At 39.4% G+C, this 25,411-nt stretch overlaps 1 protein-coding gene across 18 annotated transcripts in view; it reads right to left on the bottom strand.

Annotated features, from left to right (window-relative positions):
* adgrl3.1 (adhesion G protein-coupled receptor L3.1) overlaps positions 1-25,411 on the bottom strand; it is a 146,871-nt gene that overhangs the window by 38,309 nt on the left and 83,151 nt on the right. For all 18 annotated transcript variants that reach the window (XM_072463200.1, XM_072463203.1, XM_072463207.1 and 15 more), the window contains 3 exons: positions 23,619-24,407; positions 3,402-3,788; positions 2,326-2,429 (listed from right to left, as the gene is read on the bottom strand). In XM_072463200.1, the coding sequence (XP_072319301.1) occupies positions 2,326-2,429; positions 3,402-3,788; positions 23,619-24,407 (1,280 nt within the window). The remainder of the gene's footprint in view (positions 1-2,325; positions 2,430-3,401; positions 3,789-23,618; positions 24,408-25,411) is intronic.

Raw genomic sequence — 25,411 nt, 5'->3', positions numbered from 1 at the left:
ATCCATGCGCTTAGGCACGCGGAAACGTGGGGACGAACCGCACGCGGCTGCAGGTGAACGATAGGTGCGTTTTATGACTGATACGTGGCAGGACAAATGATTTATCCACGCCACGAGGAAATATGATAAAAAAAATTGCTGAAAAAAATCGTCCATTCCACCTTTAACTTAAAACCAGAAGAGAGTTGATTTGATTGCAGGTTTCGAGATAGTTATCGTCATCATTGTCTTTAGCACAGTTGTCATAAAAAAAAAGATAATCAATAAATTAGTTAGTAGTATTTGTGTGTTTCAACAGCCTGTTTATGTGATATTTTGACTTTTCAACATTCAAAAGAAACATTTTTGTTTTTAATTGTAAATGGCAACGCAGCAAAGTCTTCACTCCAATGGATAGGGTCTATTTTATGTGTACAATCATATTCTATATGTTATTGTTTAGTCCACAATGGCATAAGACTTAGTGGTCTCCAGAGCAACAAGACGGTGACACCCCCACAATATTTAGAAACACTTGGACTTGAATAAATTAACAACACTTATACCTATACTATGGAACATTCCAGGCAAAGCAATACGATTTTTGTGGGACAAACAGGCGAGACATCATGTCTGATGAATCATGTCTGGTGCTCGAAACGTCATTTTTGTGGAGGACAAAAATAAAACTTGTGAATTAATAATGTGACAGATTTTTTTCTTGCTTAAAAGTGAACGTGCACATTTAAGCAACTACATTTTATATATACATATATCTTACACTAAGTAAGAATAATAACAGTGCTTTAACATATGCACGTACTGCATTCCAAGTATTCAGAGAATATTAGGAAATTGGAGAATTTGAGGTAGTAGTATAAAATAATTTCAAATGGCAATTTGTGATTTACTTTCTCTTCTATATTTCGATTTTACTCAAGCACACATTTTGATTAATTATTTCGCGTATGTGGATTTTTTACCTAAGATGTTTGGAGATATAAAGTCAAATTTAAAATCAGCTCCCGCAAAATAGCAATGCAATCCCACACACATTCACCACGAGAGCCGTCTTACCCGAGTTGAACTGAAAACTGTTAAAAATGTCTGACGAGGTGAAGTAAAAGTTAGTGACTGAAAAAAAACACATACAAGAAAGACAGATGCAGAGATGAAAGGACAAGAGCTGAAGTACAAAAGGGCAGCACGGAAAGAGGAGAATTGAAAAGATGTCTGAGGCGAGGGAAGACGAGCGTGAAAACTGAATTAGTGTTACAGATACAGAGCAATGCATTGTGGGTATTCCTGGGGCTTATGTGCTTTAATAAAAACATGTAAGAACATTTTACAGAAACTAACTCTGCACTGCCCTTTTTCCTCATCTTACTTCATCTTACGCACAGTCAAAACCCCCAACATTGTAGTGCATTCTGAGCCCAAATTGGATCCACTATGTTCAAAGGAGGGATAACTCCAACCAAAAGCTCTGAGCTAAAATAACATACAGTTATGTGCAAATGATCTAGCACAATTTAAAAATGTTATCCCCATTCAATAAAGCTACATTCACACTCTAAATGTGGAACTAAACTAGGACTAGAACAGGATAAAACCAAACCACATCTACATCACGACTAAACTGGGGCTAAATAAGCAGTAAACGGCCTAAGAGTTCAGATTAAGCTACAGTATTTTTGACAATTGGGGACAAAATACTTTTTTTTATCAGAACATTTTCCTTGATTAATTTGGTGAACAACATTATCCAAGTTATCAAAAAATACGCAGATAATAATCCTAAAATACTGAAACTAGATACTAATTTAAACAATAATCACAAACATTTGACTTTTTCTGGTCATAGTTAGTTCTAATTTTAGATAACAATAAAGAAAATACTATGATTTTGGTATCAAGCCTTTTGCTTCGTTCATCAAGTTCCAAATGTTAGTATTGTGTAAAACTAATACTTTTTTGCTGACTTTAAATTCGCAGCTAACTATTGTGTCTTTGAAATATTGCCTTCTCTTGACAATATCTGATTTGTCCTATTTTCCACGTATATAGGGTACGCTTAAAAGAAGTCTTTGAATAACATTTATTACTGGAGTACATCCATCTATGATCCTATTATGACGGCGGATAACAATGACCTTATTTTCCTCCTCCCAGTGGCTAAATACACTCTCTTCATGTGTGTTTGGGCTAACAAGCGGAGAATGGATAGGTGGCCTAAATCTTTCTCTGTGGTCAATGTGTCTTCATGCATGACAAAACAGCTCGGGGACTGTATCCATAGAACATGTAGCCTTAAACTGTGCTTCTGCAGTTTCCTCTGCTACTTACTTTCTGCATGATGTGATTGACCCACGGCGACGTGCAGTTGCTGAGGTCCGGGCCTTGGGGATCCCAGTAGCCCAAATGGGACATGCACATGTACGTAGCCACGCCTGCAAGACCAGTAAACAGCCATGTCAATCAGACAGTTGTGTCATTCAGCATCAGACACTAGATAAAGAATATCACCGCTACATGGCTCAGTGCTAATTGTTTTGAACAAGGAAATGGGAAGTGAATGTGTGGAGTGACTTTGTGTGACTCTATATTAAATAGAATACATTGTGGATGTCTTTTCAAAGAGCTAATTCTGTCTTTTGATAATTGTCCCCATTCATTGTGTAGTCCAAAGCTAAAATTGCTCACAATTGAGAGGCATTATACAATTAAATGAAATATGCATGAACAGAACAATATCAGTATCTATTGTATCCTTGATAGGGTTATTATTCCACAGACTGTGTTTGCAAATATTGTATGCACCAATAATTTATTCACCACTTGAATTTGTTAACATCCGAAGGCGTGATTTTTCACATGCCGTAGTGGTAAAATCAAACATACCTTGAGGTGTGACTAAAACACAATGTATAATATAGATTTAGCACCACTCTAAATGCAAAAGCGGTGCAGTACTATTAAATGCAGTAGGTTGTATAATACAGCAACATGCGTGAAAAAATAGATACTAAAAGACTTAATTCTCTAACAGATTAAATTCTCTGACCTCTGTCGTCACAGCTGCCCTGGGGCAGACTGACATACGGCCATGCTATGACAATGACCTCTCAACACTGTCCACTGCACTAGTGCCAAAGGCAGCAGAGGGAACATGGATGAAGAGACTTGCACACATAAGAAAGCAGAAGAACTGTAATGGGGGCAGGGAGTGCAAAGTAACTGTTATGTTTCATCATAAAAGGCACATCTAAAAATATGGCAGAAGTAAGCCTATCGATCATTTCCTAGTGAGAAGACATACAGCCTCTATTACTTGTTGTTATATCTCAAATAGACCAAAAACCCAATATGAAAAACAACTTATATCAGTGACAAGTTTTGTTCTAGAAGTTCACAGTCCTTACCCAGAGTCCCCACTGGACAAGGCTGCTTGGCGAGCTGTCCCTGCTGGGTGCGTGGCCAAGATATGTCAGCGGTGATCCGGGGTGAGCAAAAGTCCTGAGGGGACATCACTGGGGGCTGGGGAGCCACTGGAGGTGGGACCACTACAGCAGGCGAGCGTCCCGGCCCTTTCTGGTTTATGTCGGGGATCTGGTTGGTATCAGAGGATGAGCCCCCTGCTGGGATAAGCATGGGCCGTATGGTGGTGGTGGTCCGGTAGCGCTGACCAGGAGAGGTGGTGAGGAGGGGCCTGGGCGTGGTGTAGTATGGGGGAACGCGGGTGGTTGTTGTGCGACTGGTGGAAGAAGATCCTCCTCCTCCTCTATTTGGGGGCAAAGGGGGCCGAAAGTCTGTGAAGAAAAGACACAGGCATTAGCTTCTCAGAAATAAATATGTTGTTCATCTCCAAGCACACAGAGCTGTTGTTTCGGTTTACTGTGGATTTTTGGTGAGCCGGGGATCAGTGGACGAAAGTTCAACATTGATTCACCAAAAGAAAGAGACAACAACAAATGTTAAAGCCACTCTCTATGCCGAAGCTTCACCCACACCTCTCTGCAAAGTGATTTAGAATGTATTTGAGATTGCTTGCTTTTTAAATTGTACAATATAGTACATATATTTGTCTAATTGTATAATAGCATAATAACAACAATTCTATTAGATGTAGGGATCATTCTATTTCCTAAGCTTTATTAAATGTAGGGTGTATAGAATTATGGAAGAATTTAGAACATTCCAGGCTATCTGTGATGCCAAATAGGAGGTTAACATTTTCAAATAAAATACTACTAAATACTACATAATATACATGATGAGCAAGAGGTTGATGTCCATTTGTTGGTTTGGTTCTCAAGATGATTATCTAAGAAGAAAACTGAATAGATCCTACGACTTGTGTGTTTAAGGCACTGTTAACCCAGGTTCAGTTGTGATTTTGGAGCGTAGGGTAAATATGTTACTTTTAATTTATCCAGTTTCCCTTCCATGCATAGACCACTGTGACAACAATCGATTTTTTTTTCTTCTTTTGCAGAGGCTCTTTCCTATGGGACCTGTCCAGTGTGCCGCTTAACCCTGCAGAAAAAAGATCCTGTTCCTCTCCTTAAGTTATGACACAAAAGAGACCCAGAAGAGAACATTTTAAGCACTGCAATTACCCAAAACAAAACGCTATGTGCTGTTTGGCATTAATACTGTAAGCTTTACCGTGTAATTTGTTGTGAGTAATTTGAAAGTTAATTTTGCTGTGATAACTTCTGCACCTGCTTATTTCCCCCACACAAGTGAATGAGTCGCATAATCACAGTGATATAAGCACAATAGGTATACTTTGTTTGCACATGGATAATTGGTGTCAAATGGTTTCTGCGTTTCCTGGTGTGAACAGTATAAAATAAACAAATCCAATGCATCCCCATAAAACCTCTGAACTCCACCGCTAACATTATTTTGTTCTGATACTAGACGGATATATTTGCAAAGAAAGCTGAAAAATGTGAATTCAACTCAAAATGGTGTTGAAGTCATTCAAGGGCAGTTATAATGATCCAATACCAGATATGGTGGATTGGCAGTTGTTTTGCTTTGTGCTCCAGAAGCTAAAATAATAAATACAGTGTTGAAATGCTATGTAATTAAAGGGAACACTGAACAATCCACTGATACGCTAATTAAGTGTCTTCCTTACATTATATGGTGATGACCAATTAATTTAATAAATGAAAAAAGGCTGTAGGACTTACACTTAACATTTTGTCCAATAGAGTATTAGTCAACCAAGATTTGAACTAGTTGACCAATTATGTTATTGTAGTTATAAATGATTTATATGAACAAAAAGGAGAAGGCATGGAATGAGTTAGCAGGGAGCTTGTGCTAGCTTGTGAATGAATTGGGTCAAATGGTTGATGCAATGAGCTCGTTTTGAGAGTTTTTACTAATTCCACGCCTTCTTTTAGTCGACTAATTGATGCACAGGGAATGTCTTTGTTGACCAAGAATTTCTTTAGTCGACCACAGCCCTAGTTAGGTACATATCTTTGTGTATATTCTAAACTCGAGCAGATATGGTGTCTTCTCTACTTAAGTTTAATTAAGGACTCTACTTCTTTTCCTCCTAGTGTATTTCCTTTCACTGTCTGTCTATCCCGGTGACTGACAGCCCCGTAACATCTCCGCTCCTCCTGTACACACTGTTCTCCCCAACACACAACACCGGCACCTAAACTGTGCCACTTCCCGAATCACCGGCGCTCACTCTCTGCCTCACGCATTCTCCATGGAACATTGCCATCAATCACGCGTGGCAGTCGTGGCCTGGGGACTAGCTGTCAATCTGCATGCGCCCAAGTGCATGTGTGTGTAGCAGTGGTTACGAAACAGGGATGTGTCTATCTCCAGGAAGCTCTATTAGGGGTGCTGCCACAACAATGGAAGAGTAATAGTGTGTGTGTGAGCTTGATGTCTGCTGTCATTTGAACTGCAGGGTGGTGACGCTGGAGGTGAGGCAGAGCAACATGGTGCACGGAACATCGAAAAGGGCTGCAGCAATGCATGATCCAAGCATCTCACCTACTTCCTAATGTAACTCTTCATATCATCTGTATTAAGTTCAACTGATTCTGAATATTTGAATAGAAATAGTTTTCAATTGAGACATATATGATAGCCAGGAAAATGGGTTCTTATGCAACTGAATGTTCTTATGAACTGCAAGCATTAGAATAATTACTCTCATTATATGGAGTGGATAATACATGCTACAGCAATTCAGCACCTATGGCCTTGTCAGGAAAAACCCAGGCCAACATGTCACAATGTTGGTATGAATGTTCTTTTTTTAAAGGGCTTTTTGGCCTACAGACTTCATCAAACAGGACAGGGTCTGCATAAAATAAGGCGAGCGAGGGCAGGACAACTATCGGAGCCAGACTCCAACCCCCAACCTTGCAGCCGGCCACACTCAAAGCCTGGCATGCGCGCCACCCACTCGACCACCGGGCACCACTCAGTATTCAACTTCTACATATTTTCTATTATTGCCCTTAATCTCTTTTGCTCAGTCTGGCCATCAAATATCATCATATATGATTCCCTTGCAAATGTAATAAAAGTATGAGTAGTAAATCAATCGTTATGGACTTCTTGTCAATACGCGTATCGATACAGGGATATGCATCTTGATCATTTTAAACAACATAAATTCATTATAAATTGCAGATTTCTACACTTATTAACTTGCTGACTGCTGCATTAAGGCTGAAAATGTGATTTATCTCAATGTATTGACATTCCAATGCGTTATGCTGGGGGAAGTATGACAGCTTGAGCACTATCCTCTTCTTCTTCTGACTACTTATGCTATCAAACAATATTTATTTTTTGATTCCACTTGCAAACTGTTCACCGCCTTCTTTTCTTTCTCTCACTCCTGAGGACCTGTGGACCCAGATGCCCCTCCCCTGGTGAAGTGGTCCCTGCCCTGTGTGGACGGTCCCTCATCTGCCTGAAGAGTGGCTCCAGTTCGCCTCAGTCGGTCCCTCATCTGCCTGAAGAGTGGGTCCAGCTCGCCTCCGACGGTCCCTCTTCTGCCTGAAGAGTGGGTCCAGCTCGCCTCCGACGGTCCCTCATCTGCCTGAAGAGTGGGTCCAGCACGCCTCCGACGGTCCCTCATCTGCCTGAAGAGTGGGTCCAGCTCGCCTCCGACGGTCCCTCTTCTGCCTGAAGAGTGGGTCCAGCTCCAGTCTCCTTGTGTCCGTCTGTCCGTCTGTGAGAGTCGGATCTCTCCTTCACTGGAACTCCTCCAGGTTTCTACGCTTTTTTCCCAAAGAGGTTTTTTTGTAGTTTTTCCTGGCCGAGAAGGAGAGTCTAAGGACAGAGGACCCTGGGACATCGTCCCTCGCCACCACAGACATTGTCTGACTTCATCGCCACCACAGACATTGTTGATTCATTTCTCCCTGTGGCCCTCAGAAGCAACTGTTGTTGTGATTTTGGGCCTTACAAAAATAAATTGATTTGATTTGATTTGATTTTGTTTTCTACGATCAAAACATCAAATGATTAAACTTTTTGTAAACATCAGTTTAATTGTACTATGTACTGTACATATATTGTACTAAGTAGCCTCAGCCCTGTAGATTAACTAGAATTGTTACTAGTGGTAGAATTACCAGTGGTATCTATTTACATAATTATTGAATCATTCAATACAGACTTGACATTTACAGGGCACTTGATTCGATTGCCTCTTCCTGCCACGCTCTGTACCTGTCTGCATTTCTATCAGATCCTTCCACACACCCTTTATGTGCGTCTGCTTTGAATAAAAAATCAAGCTGTAAAGTGAAGTGTTCATCAAAGAGGAGATGCGGGGAGAAGATGGGATGACATTACAGACTCATGCAACATTGATGGAGCACAAGGCTGAAGTATGTGCTCATGGGAACTGACACATCTCCCTGCATTTAGGTTTTGGGTAGACTTGAAGAAATATATATGCTATGACAACTTTGTGATGGCAGCTAACTCCAACATTGCACTATTTGAATATTACAACTTATGATCATTGACATGAGGACAGCAAAAATGGCACAAAGTAAATTAAGGTAAAGATAAAGTATTTTCGATCTAAACTAGGATGTATGAAAAAATAGGGCTATATAAATTCTTGGTCAACTAAAGACAAGCTCATTGTATCGATTAGTCTTCTAATAGGAGGCTATGGTAATGGTCTTCAATTTTCATCATTCTGAAATCCATGGATTAAGTATCTTTATGATTTGTACGTATGTAAGTGTACCTTATGTGCAATGAAAAGCCCATGGCATAACAGGAGATCATGCAATTGCAAATATTTTTTTACAGAAAACCACTAGTAAACTGTGTATAAAGGTAAATAAATCTCATAATTCACACCCAAATGTTAAGATTACTTACGAGATGCCTTCTACTTTTATTTTTTTATATAAATTATTTAAATTAACAATAATTTGTCAATTTAAACAACAATTTGGACTCCGTCAACCGATTAATCGACCTAATGACTAAAGTAAAATAATTATTAAGAAAGCATAAAGAAATCTATAATATTTTACTGGCATGACATAGGCCTATAAACAATCATCTGGAAGCCCAAATACAAATCTACATTTATTACTGTATTTGAAGGGTGTCAAGCCTTGTTTACTACTATTGCATAACATTCCTATTTTCCCCATATCATCTGAGGACCTCCTGAAATAACATATATATATATATATATATATATATATATATATATATATTCTCAGTATCTGCTCAAATTAAAGTTTACATATTAGTTTTAGTATTGACGAGTATCTGCGTATCATTTTTTGACAATCCTAATGTGACAAAAAAACATTTTTTTTTTTAGTTAATATAAGCTCCTCTGGACATACAGTATAAGTCATGTCTGATATGTAAATGTGCACTAACATCTAAGGCTGCGGCTTTTGACTATTTTAGTAATCATGTAATCTATCGATTATTGTCTTTGTCTTTTTTAAAAGCATATTATTTTTCTTTTTAAATAAAAGTTATAGTTCATAGTAATAATAAACAAATAACAAATTAGTTTCTGCTTAGAAAAAAACAAATGTTATTTAATTTCCTAAAAGGCAACACTTTTCTTCACCAGTCCAAACGGTTCAGTTAGAATATATATAAAGGACTAATTAACTTGTCATCAGACATTAATTACTTTGCGTTTTATGCCACATAACTTAAAATAAGAAACTTGTTTGTAAATGTGCCACAGATCTACACGTTTTAATTAAATATGTAACAAATCATCAAGGAAATAAAATAATAATCAAAGCTTTTTTGTAATCAAATTACTTGATTAATCGCTCCGCCCTACTAACATGTGTTACTCAAGGGCCAACCAGACCTATAGACCACCACAGCACAAGATATTCCTCTTCTCTTGCTGCAGTGTACTGGCTCTCTGCCCCAAGGACCACAGGCAGCTTTATCATGAATTATTTTGTTCATGTTTGTACGTTCAGGCTCAATAAAATGCAGCATCTTCTTTATTATTTGGAAACTTCCATAACATAAACTACAAAAAAATAAATGCTAATCCAATATAATGCAGGTTAAAGTTTAAGGTTTTTTAAGGTGAAAACGATAAAACTTAAAGTGCAATAATCTTGGCATGAGACTACAGTACCAGTAGTAGCAGATAACACTGCTTTTACTTTTCTTGTTTCAATTGCCATATTCCAGAGAGGATAATTAAGGATATGAAGGCACTACAGTGTCAAATTGTGAGTAAAATGATACTTAACCAATAATCCAATCTCAAAACAGTACTTTGTCATCGGTTTTAAACCATCAAACATTTTGAAGATTTTTTCCCCATTAAAAATATATATTACTTTGTTTTAAATTATTAATTGTTAGAGGTGGGCAATTTTGAATTTCTCCTTTTATTGTTTTGAGTATCCTGATAATGATAATCAGGAGATATTATCTCAATCCAACAGAAATGTGTTAAACGTGTCTTTAAACGTATTAGTTGTGATTTAAGTATCAGAAAAATGAAAAATGTCGGTAGAATAAATAATAAAAGATCAAATATATCGCCTTATGCCAAGGTTTACAACTAAAGTTTATTTTTTATTTTTAATCAACTCTTTTTGTAACATCAAATAACAAAATAAAACCAAAAACAATATACTGTCTTTTCAGAACTATAAGTCGCAGTCTTTTTTCATAGTTTTGGCCGGGGTGCAACTTATACATATATTTATACTTATTAGAGCTGGGTTTCGATTCAAATTTCAAGAATCGATTTGATTACGATTTTTACGTTTCAAAATCGTTTTTTTCCGATTTTCTCAGATTCCATCTGATTCGATCCGATTTCGATCTGATTTCCGATTTGATCTGATTTCGATTCGATCCGGGGGTTAATGTTATTAAAAATGAAAAATGTATTTGAACCGTTTCCTTCACTTCATGACTGTGTAGAGAAGCAACATATTAAAACTAGTATTATATCAATATTAAACAGCAAATCTTACAAGTATTGGTAGTTACTGATGGCTGGAAGACGAAAAGGTTAAGGGTCAATCTACCTTCAAGAAAGATAATTCAGGACAATAAATGGAGGACATCATTGAGGTGACTACATCTGCAACAGTGGATTCCTATTGGGACACTAACCAGTGCATTATTATTATGCTTGAAAATAATTAAGAATTCACCCAAAAGCGGTCCCAAGGACAGGTTAGGGTGATGCCGCCGCAGATGATTCTTTAAGTTGGTGGTATTACTACAGTGCTTTACCTCAATTCCGCACTTTTTGCAGATCGCTTTACTTTTGTCCAGCTCGTTGGTCCCTTCTATTTCCCGGAACCCGAAATTCCTCCAAATCGGCGCCTTCAGTGTCTCAGGTGTCGTAAGTGTTACGCTAACGTTACCATCTCTGTCCGACGCCATGATTGTTTTCGAGTTATTTTTAGACCGAGGAAACAAACAAAAAATAAAAATAAATAAAAATAAAAATCGATCTTTGGACGTACGAATCGATAATCGGTCATTAATATGCGAATCGATTAAAAATCGGAAAATTGTTTTTTTCAACCCAGCTCTAATACTTATATACTTATACTCCTGAGCGACTTATATGTGTATTAGTTTCACACTTGCAGCCTTATTTCATACTCCAGTGCAACTTATATATGTTTTTTATTCTCTATTATGCATTTTTTGGCTGGTGCGACTTAAACTCAAGTGCGATTTATAGTCCGGAAAATACGGTACTTAATATTCAAATTTTGCATATCTTCTAAACAACATTCACGATATTTAGGCCTGAGAGATATATTGCAACAGAAAATATTACGATAAATAGAAATATTGAAACGACTTCAGGCCACAATAACGCTAAAGCTACAGAATCCCATTAAACCCTGTCCTAAATATACAATATCTTTGAAAAAACATGAGCAGCAACAAATACAAAGCCAGAGAAAACACTCTTGTCATCAGTTAGTATTGACAATTGGTCGCAGAAGTTATGTTTGACTTTCTCATGCTCAGATCTTATTGTTCAATAATTTTCTCACTTGGGCAAAGCAGTGGCATGCGGTAGCTTTAATAGATGGGCAAGCAGATCTGAGGTGGTCATCAATATTTAGTGGATAATAGAAAACTAGAAAACCTACTGAGCTAAACTCAATTCATTACATATTGGAGCTCTTTGTTGTCAAATTACTGCCTGTATTTCTAACTAACATCTAATCATTGGAAACATAAACAGAGCCTTAGCTACAAACAAAGACTTGTCTCTAAAAGATACGATTTTTAGTCAGTTTGTCGAAACTTGGCGCTGCTGTTGCTTCACTTCTCTTCTGCACATGCTCAGTGAGAGTAAAACCTGCAAACATCCTTGATTCCCACACAGGTTTATTCAGTGTGGTTTGAGCATGGATCCATGGGTTTAAGGCTGTGTTGTCCTCAGAGCATGTGCAGACCTCTAAAAGAAGCTGCTGTCCGCTCTGGTCCTAAAAGCTCATGTTAGAGGGCGGAGCATGAACGGGCCTCTGAACACGCCACAGACTGCGCAGCTGTGGGAAAAGCAGAACCAAGCTTCCCGCGCAGTAACGCCCAGCGACCTGTAGAGGCCACTAAAAGATATAGTGACTTCAGCCAAGCTTCAGAAGCAGAAGTGAGGGGGGGAAACGGGCTTATTTGGATATATTTTCGAACAATTTATATATAGTTTGACACACAGTAATTTTAGATTGTATTGGCCAATCACTGATTACCTTGATTGTCCTGACCGCACGCCACTGGTGCAAAGAGTCAGTGCAAAGAAGTAATTATTGTGAGATGATATTATCTCAATTTCAATATATTACCCACCTCTATCAATCACTATAGCAACAGTCCTAGATTAATATCATACTAAAACCCATGGATATCCAACTATTCATCTCCATGCAACACTTCAAACTCCATCTTCACATGATTTATTTGATAGCTTCAACTGTCCCTGCTGTTTCAATTATCCTTCTATATATTGTATTAGTATTTGTCTGGCTTGCTTGTTGACTCCTCAGTCCGACAGCCTGCTCGGGGGAAGGTGAGGCCATATCCATGAGCCCGTGGACATGTCAGTCTTCTGTCAGTCAGCCTGTGCCTGGACGTGATCATCTGACACACAGCCACATGTCATATCCACCAACACTGGCCTTTGTTCTGCATGTGGACTCACAAAAGATACAAAGCAGGAGGGCTTTAGATGCAGTTTGCATGGGAGTCATCTGAGTTTTTTATGTCATAAGGGGGCTGTCTCCTGTAAATGCAATGATTTCTGTAGAAGATATAGTATTGGACAGTTTAAAAAATATATATTACAATTAAATGGATTAAACACGACTGATCGTAGTGCACTGTGAATGTAAGTTATTGAACGATAAGGCAATAAATTGATTGTAAGGTCAAGGTGGACAATATATACAATTTTAGACGATATTAATAATGTTGTTTTTGAAGACATTATATTATCGATTAACCCAATCATTTTGACTGACCATCAATTCCCATCGAGTTATTATGTGCATAAAACACCCTGTTTTTAGTTATTGTCTCCAAATATTGTGGAACCATCGGGTGGATCCATGAGAGTAAGAGCCAAAGACAGTCTGACTGGAGGATGCAGGGCTTTCCAGGCTGAATGCGGCCACAGACATCCGATAGAGCTGCATTCTGCGATAAGACACTGGCCCGATGGCTCCACAACACACACATTTGAACGCACACACAGAGCGCTTGTAGCAAGTTGCTCGAGCCTGCTGATAAAACAGAGCGACGCACTTCAAAGCTTGATACTCGAAGATAGAAAAACAACCTCAACAAATAGAGCCTCCCTCAAAATGGCTGCCAGGCACAGTCACGTTCCAAAGTCTCGCATGCACTTCTCCAGCCAGTTGCATAATAACATTGTATCTCTACAAAGGTTTCAAACACCTTCTGAAGCCTGCTACATAAAATCAGTGGTGGAAAAATTGTGTAACTCAAGTGAAAGTATCACATGAAAAATCTATTTTGAAATACATGTTTAAAAATGTACTTTGAGAGTAGTATTTTGCACATACATACAAGAATTGTGCTGATCTTTGGTCAACAGTTGCAATTCTTATCAATTTCCAAATGTTTCTAGTGCATGTTGTGTCCATATTTTTGTTTGCTCAAAGCTAGGACTTGAACTCAAAACCTTTACGCAGAATGTCAGCCGGAACGTGGTAAAAATAAACCCTCAAACCATAGTAGAAAAAACTGAACCACATCTCAAATCATATCGTTTATAGTAAAAAAGGGCTATACAAAGGGCTGATTAAAAATAAAAATGGAAGAAATCATGTTGTAAACTTTAAAACACATTTCACATTTGTCTAGTAATTAACCGCAACTAATATGTTTAAAGATATGTTTTAACATATAGCCTATACTCCCTTGTCACAATGTATTCAAAAACTCATATTAAATGTACTTCCACAGACATTAATAAAACAACCACATTAGTCTGTTGTTTGTTGAGTCATTATGCTCTTTCCAATAGATGTGACATTTTAAGTGCTCAGCATGTTCACGCATTGTAAGTAATAGTGTCGGCGGTCAAGTCTTCGCCTCCACTCTCTTTGAGGTGGTGGGTTTCCTCTCCACCCCGTTGTTCTGCTTGGGTCTGCTTAATTTGCCAATCTGCTGTTTGGCACAGAGCACGCAGTGAGCAGGCCAGGAGCACACAGAGCCCACCCGCTAGCCCGCCCGCCTGGCAAGGGCAGTCCAATCGATAAGGACACAGCACAGGCAGGGAACAGGTGCACCCCACTCGCTGAAACAGAATGGATGCTCTCCCGAGGCCGCCGTGTCGTAATCTATTTGGGAGAGCAGGAGATAGGCAGCGCGGTGGATGGACCAGGAATAATATGGTGGCAGCGAAACAAAGGAGACACAGGACGGTATGTAGGCCAGTGTGTGTGGTGTAGAGGGGATCTGGAAGTCTATCAAGGACTTTACCCATAAACTAATCCTACTGTGACGGACCAGAAGTGTGCTGGGGCATAATGCCATTAGTACCATGCACCGCTGCAAAAGCTGTCGTAGTTTTAGCCTGACGTTCAAATAATTAACCAAACAAATGCATGCTCCATTTAAATTATAAATACAAATAATAATCACATCCAACTTGCTTTTAGATCCAGGTGAAGAAATGAAAGGAGGTTAATATCCAAATTCAAGATAATTCCGTTCTTTTTTGGGTGACTGTGTACTAATAATAACCTATCGATTATTTCTTACTTCAAGGGAGGTTACGATATCACATTTTAGTGTTACGATCTTAGTGTTACGATCAGAAAAAACATAATCATTTAACCATTATTCATGATAACTGAGATCATGATCAAACAACAGTGAAATAATTCTTTTTGCTTAATTCCCACTGTCTGACACGTTACTTTTACCTCTTGTTTCTGACCAGCTTTATGAATACCAACATTCTGAATGACAAAATAAATGAATGTGACAAAAACAGCCGGTTAGAAAAGCACTTTACATTTAGCTGTATAATTTAGCCTATATCTTAAATTGAAATGAGCTAATTTTGCTTCTAAAATGGTCACGATTATTATTTTTGTTGCTGTAACCATTATATTGTGACCTGAAGAGTCACATTTATCGGTAAAATAATCTTTATTCCTGGAATTTCTTGTTAAAAAAAAAGAAGCTGAGTGGGAAAGAGAGTTCTATTACTGTTACCGGTGGCTCCCTTTTCTCAACAATTGTACAAAATGCTTCAAAATGTAAAATTAGTACTATCCTAAATGATACATCTGTGTTTGCTTTCTCTATCAAGGACTTTTCCAATAAACAGACTCCTGCTGTGGTAATGTGGAAGTGTGCAGAAGCCTCGTACAATCAGTGTTCTGGGGGAAGAGGGTCTCCACTCCGAACCATTAAGCCCTTTGGCTCATTTGGAGCATTTCCTGTCATGTTGCTTGATTGCAGCCTGGTGCCAAGACAAGGGGAGGGGGACGAGGATGGAGTAAACAGGTAGAAAGACTGAGGGTTAAAACAATGCATACTCTATGCTTGACTTCCTTCAGGAAATGGGACTCTGTGATTCGGGCCATTAAGGGTTCAAGGGTGAAGCTCTAAATTTCCTTAAACTGACAGAGTGGGCAGAGAGGCAAGCGGAGGTCAGCCCGCTAGACGTGCATTTGTGCAAAGCCAATCACTGATTACACTGCTATTAAGATGGGAGATATGACTTCTGGCACTGTATCGGCTGACAGTGAACAACAGCGTAACAGTTGAGTGACTGTTTACGACGGAAGAGATTTTATGGAGTTTACCGACGCAGTGTCTTCCAAAATTATACAATAAACAGTTTGAACAAACACTCCATAAAAATAAAAGCCATGATAATAAAGAGAGCGCACCGAACACAAACATGTTGTGTAAGCAAAGTGGAAGAAGCAATGGGTCAATGGGAATTAATAAAATAGACTGGGGTGAAGTCATTATTTGCTGAAAAGTTTAGAGTGCTGAAAAAGAACAGTAAACAACTAAAACTTATATTCCAATTTAATACCAAGACAATAACTATTCTACAATTCACTTTTAAGTAACATTTGAAACATTAAACAGGCATGCATACTCTGAATTTATTTACAGTCACCAACAAATACGCAATGTTTTTTTCCCCTTTTCTTTGTAGAAGATGCTGGAACATGAATCATTTTGAAAGACTTTGACAAAGTTTGGCGATGCAGAGCGAGCGGGCGTAGGTGATAAATTATTCAGCCTTGCATCTTGCTTTTATAATACACGCATGTTAGAAGACAGTGTGCAGAGCGTGAGGAACAAGCCCAGGCAGCAGGCGCTACCAAATAAATTACAAATGCGTTTATACAGCGGGGCCATTGTGTGTGATGTGGGAGAATAGTGGGTAGAGCTTTTAAACAGGGCTGAGAGATTGGGCAACGGATAAAGCAGCTGACCCGAAAAGAATGACACACGAGAAGGGAAGGGGAAACTTTGGGATTCCTGCCATTGTCAGTGCCATGTGTTTGTGTAAGGAGAGAAAGGAATCGGGAATTTAATAGACAACGCAGCAGATGTGGAGGACAATATGTGTGGAAAGGAGTAACGCATGAAAAGATGGGAATTCTAGAAAGATTATGTTCAGCTGATTGAGGAGCTTAAATGACGTATCGTTTGCTGCTAAGAAAAACTCAATTGCCAATTCAATACTCTTGGACAGAAAGTGGATATTATTATTTAAACTAAGTCGATGTAAAGCGGAGAGAAAAAATTATCGGTTATTTTGGAGGTATGAATGTTTTGAGATACATAAAAGTCACTAAAAATGTACGCAAGCAATTTCCGATGGAGTGCAAAAATACTGTCTGAATAATGTTATTGGGATAATATACAGATATATAGTTGGAAGAAGGATCTTTATTTCTAAATTGTACCATTAATTGCGTTTCCTTTAGGACTTAGTACTCTAAACTAAATTGCAGAATATATCCATACATAAATTCAATTGATTAAAAACTAGGCACGGACAACCCCAAATGAGAAAGCTCCTAAAGGAAATTGATGTCTTCTACCACCTCTAGTAACAGTATGTTTTTTACAGTACATTGTTACATAAAGGAACAGGCCTTTGTGTTCCGAAACCAAAATAGTCTAATTGGTTCTCTCTGACTTCTCTCCCAATTATGTTTGGTCCACAGCACTGCGTTCCCCACATGGCCCACTTCCTGTCTCATTTTGTATCTTTATGAAGTCCATACGGGGAGAACATAAGCTGTGTTCACATTACAGTATCAGTAATCAGTGATGCCTTTGGAACACATTGTTTCTCTTGGCCTCTTTCCATAAAGCGGATGCAGAAATCAGAAAAATATACTCAATATAATGTCTAAAAACGCAATAATACTGAATATTGCTGTAGGCTTTTTTTTGTCAGATTTTCTCGTTCTAATGATACTGATGTCAAAAATCCAACTTCACCTTCTTTTTAAACCTGAAATCATTGCAGGTAGCCTTGAAACTGAAAAGCCTTTGAGGTGTATGAATGGAAACATATTCATAAAGGCGCTGTATCTGATTTTTACCGTCTTAAAAACATAACTAGTTCATTTTAAACTGGTTGCAGTGGTCCAAACTTATTCCTTACTTTTCAAACTCTTTCCTGGTATCCAAATTATTCACTGCGATGAGTTTATAAGCGCTTTTCAAAACTTTTAGAGGCGAGCGAGCGAGTTTTTCCATCACGGTAAAGCTAAAAAACATTGGCATGTTCGCGGTGCACCACCTGCTTTGCTGAGAATAAAATGCTCTATAATTTGATGAAGAATGCACTCAGTAGTCTCATTTTGACTCTAAAAGCGACTTTTACAATATATCTGTCCTGGAGCGAAACAGATTTTACTTTAATACAACAATTTATTGGGTACAGCACTTTTAAGAAGGAAATCTTAAAATGCAATGGCACCTCTATCATGACACATGTTAAGTGTCGTAAACGCAGTTAAAGTTACGTACATAGATTAACACAACAGATTTATTTTTACACAAAATTATCACAAAAATAAAATAATGTATGAGTTAGGCACTCATATAGGTGAATACTATGTTCATATCAGACAAGTTTATATTATTAGGTTCTTGCCAATACACTCATTAACGCGTGTTAATTAATTCTACTCTTTAGGGAATCTTGGAGGAAGAAAATCAGGTCAGAAAAACGCCAAAGAACTAAACTTAAAGTGCCTTGTCGCCTCACTTTCTAAATAATGAGAAAATCATGCAGTTGAGGTAGTTAATTTATTCCTTGTCTTTATTGAGTGAGGGAGCGCGGCGAGTTGGGAGAGTAAAGAAGCCAGGCCTGCATCGATTGTATGTATTTATCTTCCCCTGGTCAGCAGTCTGGCTTGTTGCTGTGCACTGGAGGTCATTCTCCACATTGAATCCCCATTGATTTGGTCTTTAAAGCCTCCCGAGACAGCCGGCCAGCGCTCTATTATGAGACTGATCACACTTTGGGGGCAATAAACACATACGCATACTCATGAATAGACAAAGACCGACCTCTTGTAGAACCTAAGTACATTAGCACACTCAGGAAACACATCTTCTGATCGGTGGAAATAAAGTTTAGCACCGCGCTCCAACCTGTAATGTCTTGTAAGCGCACCTCCTAACTGCATGTAAGAGCATGTGTTAATTCGGACATCATTTAATAAGCCCCGGCCAGACAGTGCTGACCACTCCATTGGAGAGGTGCTGAGAGGCAATTACCAAAGAAAATAGGCCTGCAGGCTCCCGGGGTATCAGGCATTTCCAACCGAGAGCGAGGATGCAAGCCAACTGCTCCCCAGACCTGTGCTTCACTCAGGAGGACGGAAAACTACTCGCATCAACAGAACTTATAAACGCTGAAAAGATATTTAAAGCTAGTCATTTTCCTTATGGTAATGGTTCTTCTAGTGTTTTGAATAACATCACACATAGGCGATATTGACACAAATGAATATCTACATTTTATTTGGAGTATCCGTATAATGGTGGTCCGACAATTTTATGTCAATCCAACAGAAATGTGTTAAAACATGTTTTTAAACATATTAGTTGAGGTCTGACAATCAGACAAATGTGAATTGTCATAAATGTCCCCTTAAACATTATTTGAACGTTTACAACAAGCTTTTTGTTCCTTTTTTTTTCTTTCTTCATTTTTACAGTTAATCAGCACCTTTTGTAGTATTTTTACTATAAACAATATACTAACCCTGCAACTAGCTGGCCCCTAAGTATGTTTTATTTTTAAATATCAATTAGCAAATATTTTTGTGTTAAGTAGTTTCAGATATGTGGCAGATAATAGTCCCTTTCAGGGTCATTTATAAAAGGGTGTTAATATGCAGTTTATGATCTATTATTGCCCTTATTAAAGTTTCTAATGATTTATTCATGTCGGCTTACTCCGGTAAATCATCTATTTTAATTCTTCTTGATCTTAATGCTGCTTTTGATAAATGCTGCTTTTGATACCATCAAGTATGATATTCTCCTTGATCGCCTTGAAAATTGGGTCAGTATCAAAGGTACTGATCTTTTACTTTTTAAATCATATATCTTAAATCACTCATTTTATGTGACTTTTAATAATAGACACTTTCCAACCTTAAGTATGTTGTCCTCCAAGGCTCAGCTTTAGGACCACTTTTATTTTGTAGCTATATGAATCCACTTGGACAATTATTCCATTCCCACAATGTGTCTTATCACTTCTACGCTGACAACACCAAACTTACATGCCAATCAGCACATTAAACCTCACTCTTTTGCTGCCACCCACACCTTCTTACATACAAGAACTGAGATCATTCTGATTGGAACTCCAGAACGGGAAAATGAGCTAAGTGTTGATATTAGGGACCTGGCTTTTAATATCAAGTCTACAGCCATAAATCTTGGTGTGCTGTTTGAAGACTGTGTGGTTTGATACTGTTTTTTTTTTCATCTTAAAGTAATTTCTAAAATTAAATTGGTCTAATCTCCTTTAAATCTACAAAAAGTTATTTGTGATTTTATCCATTCCAGTTTCCATTATCATGATGCACAATATGTAGGTATCAAACAATCTCAAAATTTTACAGAATGTTGCCTGTCTTCTCACTGGTGTACACACATTGAGCATATTACCCTGATTCTTAAGTCCCTGCATTGTACCTGTAAAATTTCAAATAGATTTAAAAATGTTGTTACTTGCTTTTAAATTCATAACATCTCTGGGGATGGAGCCCTCTTGGTTGTCCCCAAGACTCAACGGGTCACTAAAGGAGACTGCTCCTTTTCTGTGTGTACCCCCTAAAGCTAGAACGCTCTCCCCCTTGACATTAGGCAAATTAATTGCCTTTTGATTTTTAAGAAGCTTTTGAAAACATTTTATTTAAAAAGCATTTAACATTGTGCAGTAGTTTTTGTATCAGATTTTTACATTACTATCTTGATCTGTATTGTGTAAAGAGCTTTGGAACTGTTCGGAAAAGCCCTATATACATAAAGATTTATTATGACATGTTTAAGCACAAGGGTGTTCATCAATGCACGTGGCACCAGGACAGCCTAGGACGGAGATCAATGATCGACTTTATTTGTAGTGTTCTGACCGTGTGTCTTGGACACTCGGGTGAAGAGCGGGGCAGAGCTGGCGGAGGAGGTAGCTGGACAGACTTGGCAGACCCAAGCGCATTGTGAGGGTCTGTTGGGAACGTCTTGCTGAGCCCTCTGCCAGCAGGGTCTTCAACTCAAACCTCCGGGAGAGCTTCTCCCATGTCCCGGGGGACGTTGGGGACATTGAGTCCGAGTGGACCATTTTGTAGACCTCCATTGTCAATGGGGCTGCTCGGAGCTGTGGTCGCAAGGTTTCAGGTGCCTGTCACGGCGGAAATCCCCGAACCCGGTGGTGGACACCGGAAGTAAGGGATGCAGTCAGGCTGAAGAAGGAGGCCTATCAGGCCTCTTTGGCTTGTAGGACTTGGCTTGTCCTGCGACTCAGGAGGGGGAAGCAGTGCTTCACCGTTTATGGTGCTGATGAGACCTGCTGACCTCAACTGGGGATGTCGTCAGACAGTGGAAGGAATACTTTGAGGACCTCCTTAATCCCCCTGTCACGTCTTCCGAAGAGGAAGCAGAGACTGAGGACTCGGAGGCTGACTTGTCCATCACCCATGGATGAGATCTACCCTGACTACCTAAAGTCTTTGGATGCTGTAGGACTGTCTTGGCTGACACGTCTCTGCAAAATTGCGTGGCGGTCGGGGACAGTGTCTCTGGACAGGCAGGATGGTGGTCCCTCCGTTCAAGAAGGGGGACCGGAGCGTGTGTTCCAACTACAGAGGGGTCACATTCCTCAGCCTCCCTGGTAAGGTCTGTACCAGCGTACTCTGTACCAGGGTACTGGAGAGGAGAATCCGACCGATAGTCGAACCTCAGATTCAGGAGTGTTTTGCCCAACCAGTCCACATGTGCTTTGTGGATCTGGAGAAGACTTTTGATCGTGTCCCTTGGTGTGTCCTTCGGGGGGTACTCCGGGAGTATGGGGCCAGGGGCCCTTTGCTCATGGCTGTCCGGGCCGTGTATGACCGGAGCAGGAGCTGTGTTCACATTACCAGCAGTAAGTAAAAAAACTCAGACCTGCAACATGCACTGGGACGGTTTGCAGCCGAGTGTGAAGCTGCTGGGATGAGAATCAGCACCTCCAAATCCGTGGCCATGGTTCTCACCTGGAAAAAGGTGGCTGGCTGGCCCCCTCTGGGTGGGTGGTGAGTCCTTGCCCCAAGTGGACGAGTTCAAGTATCTCGGGGTCTTATTCACGAGTGAGAGAAGGATGGAACTTGAGACCTACAGGCGGATCGGTGCAGCGTCTGCAGTGATGCGGTCGCTGCATCGGACTGTTGTGGTAAAGAAGGAGCTGAGTCGAAAGACAAAGCTCTAGATTTACCGGTCAATCTACATTCCTACTCTCACCTATGGTCATGAGCTTTGGGTAATGACCGAAAGGACAAGATCGCGGATAAAAGCAGTCGAAATGAGTTTCCTCCGCAGCGTGGCTGGGAGCTCCCTTAGAGATAGGGTGAGGAGCTCGGCCACACGGGGGGAGCTCAGAGTAGGAGCCAGCTGAGGTGGCTCGGGCATCTGTTCCGGATGCCTCCTGGGCGCCTCCCTGGGGAGGTGTTTCGAGCATGTCCTACCAGGAAGAGGCCTTGGGGAAGCCCTAGGACACGCTGGAGGGACTATGTCTCTCTGCTGGCCAGGGAACGTCTCGGGATCCTACCGGAGGAGTTGGAGGAAGTGTTTGGGGAGTGGGGAGTCTGGGAGTCCCTGCTGCCCCTGCGACCCGGCCCCGAATTAGTGGAAGAAGATGAATGGATGGATATAAATTATTTTTATAAGCCATATATAGGGTTTGCCAACATTAGGGCAATTAAGGTAGTTATTTCAAAAAGGTCTAAATAAAAGCCTTTGGTTGGTATTAATTTCAATTTTGGTTCAAAAGAACTCTGGCCAGGGAGATTAGTGCTGCAACCTTCACTTATAGTTAGAATTGGATTATATATTTTGATGCTCTCGAGCCTGTCAGCAGTAGTGAATGTGCATTGTGTTTGTGCCCCTCGAGAAGGCTGTAAACATTAGGCTGACATATTACAACCACAAAAAGGAAGTTAGTATTAGCAAACCCAGTCTAATTACTGGCTATGTTGCACAGACACAAAGCAACTTAAGCATAACTTTTTTTGCGTTCCTGCCCACAAAACAAATAGAAAATCATTTTGAGCCCATTATGGCTGAGATGTTGTAAATATTTGGATATTTCGTTGCCTTGCAGTAAGTTGCTACAGTGAAGGCCAGTGCAAACAATGCTCAGAACAAGATGAATTCCAGATGCTAAAGTGAAAAGCTCATCCAAACATGGCCATCAATCTTCTTTTAGTGGTGGAGGTTTTTGTCATTATGGGTAAAGAATTACTTAAGTGTATATGCTAACCAGTTGTGAATGTGTATTGAATGTCGTTATAATAGTTAACACACTTTTTAGGGTCAGTAAAATTTAAATAATAAGAAACTGTTAATTCAAGGGTCCAATCTCAAGTGAATACTCACAACTGAACGAGTCCAACTGAAGTTGAACATGTGTTTCATGTTTCACGCTGTGTCCAGTGTAAAATACATTATGTGTTCTTCCTGGCTCCACACAGAATGTACATTATGATTGGTTAAGCAGAAGAGAAAATGAAGATAGTGCAGGAAAGGCTAGGGGCATCTACTTTCATATTCACTGTAATGCATTAAAGACAGTGAGAGAACTAAGATACTGATACTGAGATATGCAGCATAAAGAGATGTGGTGCAAGACAAAAGGACATTTTTCAAACTTTAGAAAGCTGTCTTTCAAGTTTTCAAGTATATATACATGGTATGAATGGATAACCATTAATATACTTGGTTGAAATGTAAAACAAAGTTGACGGCCTGTATATGAAACACAACTAGACAAACTAGAAAACATCTAATATTTAATGCTTAACTTGCTGGTCAAATAAGAAACCTATGTACTTGCTTACCGTTGTTGCCAAAGTCCAGGGAGTACTTGACCACGTGGTAGTTATTCCACACATAGAGCAGGTTGTCTCTGGGGTTGTAATCCACTGCAGCGATGTATTGGTAGGAGTTTGGGAAAGGGATATTGATTGTCATTTCTTTGCTCTTGTCTGTATTGTACATGTAGTCGATCTTGTTCCCTGTCCCTTCATTATCGTCGTCTTCATAAACTGTTTTCACCACATACAGCACCCCGCAGATCATGAACGCATTGGAAGCCGAGCGTTTGTCATAGTTTGTGTCCCAAGACCCTTCTATTCTTAACGTATATGGATTGAGCTGGCTTACTACAATACGTCCATTATTTTGCTCCGTCGCATAAATCACCCATAAGCCATTCTCATCCACGGCTAGGTCGATGTCCGACTTGCCCCCCCAACGGTACGGTGAGGTGTCGTGATAGTTAGCGTTAGCGATTATAGCCTCTCCACTTTTGATACGTGTGCGCAAGTCGAACTTTACAATGTTTCTTGTGCGCTCCTTGTTGAAAAAAAGCGCCCCATCGTAAACCACAAAACCAGTCCCGTCAACGCGATGGGGCAGTTTGTAAGTTGTGGTGGGGCGTCCTGCTATGAAATCCTCTTTAGAAGAATATTCGGTGAGCGTATCGGTGCGGTACGGCGTCCAGGGCATGTAGTATATCTTGTCGGAGGCCTGGAGAGGGTCTTTGCACCACGCTCCAGACTGGTGGTCCGACTCAAAGAGGTGCTCACTCTGATAGACTCCACGCAGGATCCCAGGGCAGAGAAAGACTACAGCAAAGAGAAAAGGGACAGCTTCAAATTGGTGAAACACATTAAACTCTTCTATCCCATCAACACTTAATAACAGGGATGGGAAGAGACAGAATTCCCACGACGGGATGAGATTTTGATACTTTGACCTCACAACTTTTGATTTATTTGATTTGATATTTTTCTAACACTGCTTTTTTTAACTACTCTCACAAGACTATTTTCCTCATCTGTGCACAATCTTGTGGCAACTCTTGTGAGCTCTTTTGAACCATCTCCACTAAATAAGGATTTACTACAGTTGCTAAATTTAGTCTCTTCTAATTGTGCTACCAGTACATTACAGACACAATATACTATAATCTGCAACCTACATTCTAGTCTTCGCAGTCTTTGAAACTTCACCTGCATAGCATTTAAAATGACCTACAAAGCATATATTTTTACTGTAAGATATAGGTGTGTTTAAAATACTATACATTTTATTTGAAAAATTATAACATTATTATTTTTATAACAACTAACAAACCTGGGACAATTAAAATTGATTCTTTAGTCCAGTAGTTCTCAAACATTTCACATAAAAAAATATTAGGCTTTTCAAGTATCAACAGAGCTAACCCTGGATTTGATCTTACCTAAATTACATAAACATGGACTAAATCTGGTCTAATGTGAGACTAAACCAAGGCTAATATAGTTATAAATTATGATTAACGCAAAGGTTGACAAAACATGAATAGATTTGTCTCAAAATTAAACCAAAACTCCGGAAGTATCACAGTTTGAGAAATGTTTCTTGATCTAATTTGTAATAATATTTAATTACCAGTACACAGTTTAAATAATACTACAAATGCATTTTTTTTCACTTATAAAACTAATATTAACACTGCTCCTTTTACCCAGATGTTAACCACCAGTGCGTGACAATGGCAGGATGAGTTACTGTGTTATGATCCCAGCAAAGTCACTGTCATTCTCAGGCATAGCAACAGCACGCTGTCTATTTAACAGATTAT

Source organism: Eucyclogobius newberryi, unplaced genomic scaffold (assembly GCF_026437365.1).
Source record: "Eucyclogobius newberryi isolate DKJ021-1_F unplaced genomic scaffold, fEucNew1.0.hap1 SCAF_4, whole genome shotgun sequence".
Lineage (NCBI taxonomy): Eukaryota > Metazoa > Chordata > Actinopteri > Gobiiformes > Gobiidae > Eucyclogobius > Eucyclogobius newberryi.
This window is presented reverse-complemented; position numbering and strand designations above follow the sequence as displayed.